General features: G+C 38.3%; 1 protein-coding gene across 1 annotated transcript; it reads right to left on the reverse strand.

Annotated features, from left to right (window-relative positions):
* Positions 1-256: 256 nt before the first annotated feature.
* LOC131431758 (splicing factor ESS-2 homolog) lies at positions 257-2,126 on the reverse strand. Its single transcript, XM_058597634.1, has 3 exons — positions 1,841-2,126; positions 1,634-1,787; positions 257-1,574 (listed from the first exon to the last, which is right to left on the reverse strand). Exons 1-3 carry the CDS (start codon positions 1,973-1,975, stop codon positions 403-405), a joined length of 1,461 nt encoding a protein of 486 aa, XP_058453617.1. The 5' UTR covers positions 1,976-2,126; the 3' UTR covers positions 257-402.
* Between the last annotated feature and the right edge of the window lie 1,420 nt (positions 2,127-3,546).

The following is a 3,546-nucleotide window of genomic DNA, read 5'->3' on the forward strand; positions in this document are numbered from 1 at the left end:
GCACATTTGAAATGATGCACACCTAAAAAAACGAAATGCAACTCTGCGTGAAAAAGGAATTTGGGAAAGGTATTTTGGGAAACTCTTGGAATTAAAATAGTAACACTTGGAGAACGAAACTTATGAGAAGAAGTTTTACAAGTCGCCTGTTCACAATTACAGTGAGACAATTAACTGTAAAACCATTCCAAACCAAAGCAACAGTGAAGATTATATGGAGACATGTGACAGATTCAATAACTAGATCAATGTAAGATTAATGCGGTGGATTTCCAAAAATAGGACAGTTCTTTATTCTCGAAGTTCATGCAGTTTGTATGCATACTAATCATTTAAATCACTGTACAACAGTTTAAGCAAAAATAGTAGTTCTTTTTTCATACACCATTTAATTTAGTAAATCTAAAAGAAATCTGCGGCTTTCGGTCGTTTTGCAGCAGATGGTATATCCAATAGGTTGTCGGTCAAAGTTATTGATTCGGGGAGATTTCTGCCACTACTGTTGGAAGCAGCGACCATTGGTGTTTTTCTTCTAACAATGGCGGCAGGTGATGGTGTCGGTTTTAATTTACTGCTACGTAGAGGTGTTTTCAGAGAACTCGAGGTACAAGGCGAGCGTAACGGACTAGGACTATTAATCAGGCCTAGTTTGTTAGAGGCAAGTCTTCTGGCAGCTGGTGACATGCTGGCTATGCGATCGAAAGTGTTTCGAATCATAGGAGAAGCAATATTTCTTCGAGCTGCTTCTATTGCTTTTGCCTTTTTAGAACGTGATTTCTCGGCGGCTTTTTCAGCCAGCTGGAGTCCCAGTGCTTCTCTCTTAGAAGTTTCTGCAATTCTAAACGATGGTCCCGCAGAAGCTGGATGGAGTGGGGTGTCTCCACCGTCCAAGCGGAAAGGTGTTCCCTCAATTTCACCCCAGGTAAAGAGAGGGCTGTCCGTGACACCGGGACATGGTGACGGACTTTTTACAAAATTGAATCCTCGAACAGCAGGCGTTAATGAAGCCTCGATTAGTTTTCCGTCAACACCAATTTTTTCTGGCAGACATTTAGCTTGTGATCGCGCAGCTTCAGTGATGGCTTGTTTACTTTCCTGTTCATTGAAAGGATTTGATTTCAACCTTGTGTTATCATGCGCTATTTCTTGTTTTTTGTTTGCCTGCTCAATTTCTTCCGCTCGAGTCAATGACACTCCATCCGGAATGTACATAATGTAATTTTTATTACGATATGTCCACATATCCAATTCTTTTGGTTTAGTTTTATTGTTGAACTGGCTCTCTATGCACGGTAGCGCCAAACTATTGCACAAACTTTCCTTGCTGCTATTTTCAGCTGCATAAAGAACAGCAAATTTTTGTCTCATTTTTCTGTCTGCGGCTTCGATAATTTCCTGGAAGCTGTCGTTGTCTTCGCTAGTATAGTTTTGTAAAAAACTATCCAACGAGTGTCCATCCGCGAGTGATTTACTGCTTTTGCTTGAGCTTGCGCTGACTGTAGACCGAACTGATGGAGTATCTTCTGTAGCGAGTGAGGCACTAGGAAGCGGTGTTTCGAACGTGGCTGGGCTTGCTGGAAAAAATGAAACCATTCAAGAAAAAGAACCAAATACTGCAAACATTGATACTCACGCTGCCTGAATAGAGGTGATTTAGAGTTGTACTTTGAAAAAATCTGTCGTAATTTGACTATGTCATTGCTAGCCAGGGCATCTAGGTACTCATTCTGTGCCTTTAGCTTTTGTAGATCCGGAAAAAAATCACGCTGAATTATTTTGGCCATTTCCTGCAATTTAAAAGAAAATTATAAAATATTTCTTGTTTTCCATGCCAATTTACCTCTAAATATGATTCTTCCGTGAGGATTTTTTTCTTATTGGGTCTGGTATTCGGAATTTTGGGCTTTTTGAAAACAACTACTGATTTATCCAGTTCTTTCATAGCCTGCAGAGCCTTTTCACCTGGTTTAGACATTTTTCGATAATAACATAAACAAATTTTTTACGTAAAACTATAATACGTTTCTCGTTAAAATTTCTGGTTTGTTTGTTTTTAAGCAGCAAGCTGTGGCGAGATGGACCGCAATCGGTCTCAGCCGTCGATAAGACATAGCAAAGAAAAAAAAAAGCAGCAAGCTGTCATTTGTCTGATCTAGTACTGCTTAAAACATATGGTTGCACTCTTATAGCAAAGGTGGAAAATTTTAGTAATATCTAAATTTGTTATACACCCAAACCTCCTTTTACGAACCTTATATATGTATGTATGTATGCTTACACACTCTTTCGTCTGCATATATGTGTTAATATTTATACATATAAATGATCGCTTTTACTTCACCAATATTTATATGTATTAAGAAATACAAATATTTGCACACATGTGTACGTATATTAATACATATATACATATATAAGGTACGTAAATGGAGGTTTGGGTGTATTTCATTTGCTTATACACCCAAACCTCCATTTACGTAACTTATATATGTATATATGTATTAATATACGTACGCATGTGTGCAAATATTTGTATTTATTAATACATATAAATATTGGTGAAGTAAAAGCGATCATTTATATGTATAAATATATACACATATACGCAAACGAGTGAGTGTGTAAGCATACATACATACATATATAAGGTTCGTAAATGGAGGTTTGGGTGTAGCAGACCCTGTCAGCTAGAAGCGATCTCAATCTTCAGTTCACCAACGCCATCGCACGGAATTACATTCAACATATCATGTCAATTGTATGACTGCGCAGTGCTGCTGTTTTGGCGCACACGAATTTGACATTTCTCTCCCCTACTTCTATGTACGAGATTCGATGCGGACTCGCCTGAGGGCACAATGCACGCATGATGTCTTTGCTTATAGACAAACCTACAGACTCTTATAGTAACAGGCTGGCGAAAACTTCTTAGGAAGCCAAACGAACCGTAAAATTCTCATGCTCTAGCATAAGAATTTGACGTTTCGTTTGGCTCCCTAAGAAGTTTTCTGTAGTGTTACTATGAAAGTCCGCAGACAGATTCTGTCAGCTTATAGAAAAATTAGTCTACAGCTACGCCATCGCACGGCATCACATTCAGGCTGAGCTAAGTCATCGCGCGGCATCACATTGAACATATGTATGTGTACATATGGTGTGATTTGGAATTTTTCTCATCTAATTGTATGCACGAGATTCGATAGGGACTCGTCTGAGGGCGCCATGTTAGCAAAAAAAAGTATGATTTGTTCGTAAAATGTGAGAGCTAGATATTTTGATCTATGTAGTGTGCACTAATCGTACACACATGAATTTTTGTTACCATTTCGTTTTAGACTCATCAGTGCATAGCAGTTCAAATTGAACTGCTTAATGCGAAACTCGGCAGTTCAATTTGACACACAAATATTACAGTGATATGGCTTCCAGAAACGAAGCAAAGATGTTGGCTTAGATAACATTAGTGTAATAATTCTCGGTTGAGTATTTTGAAAAACATTGTTATGGCTTAAGTGATGAGATTCTACAAATTGTTTACCGTTGGTA

This window comes from Malaya genurostris, chromosome 2 (assembly GCF_030247185.1).
Source record: "Malaya genurostris strain Urasoe2022 chromosome 2, Malgen_1.1, whole genome shotgun sequence".
NCBI classification, from domain to species: domain Eukaryota; kingdom Metazoa; phylum Arthropoda; class Insecta; order Diptera; family Culicidae; genus Malaya; species Malaya genurostris.

Excerpts from the sequence above, each read along its gene's own strand:
- LOC131431758 (XM_058597634.1), bottom strand. The coding sequence starts at position 1,975 with ATGTCTAAACCAGGTGAAAAGGCTCTGCAGGCTATGAAAGAACTGGAT. Across the intron at positions 1,788-1,840 it reads CGGAAGAATCATATTTAGAG|GAAATGGCCAAAATAATTCA; the intron begins GTAAATTGGCAT and ends TTTAAATTGCAG. Across the intron at positions 1,575-1,633 it reads ATCACCTCTATTCAGGCAGC|CAAGCCCAGCCACGTTCGAA; the intron begins GTGAGTATCAAT and ends CATTTTTTCCAG.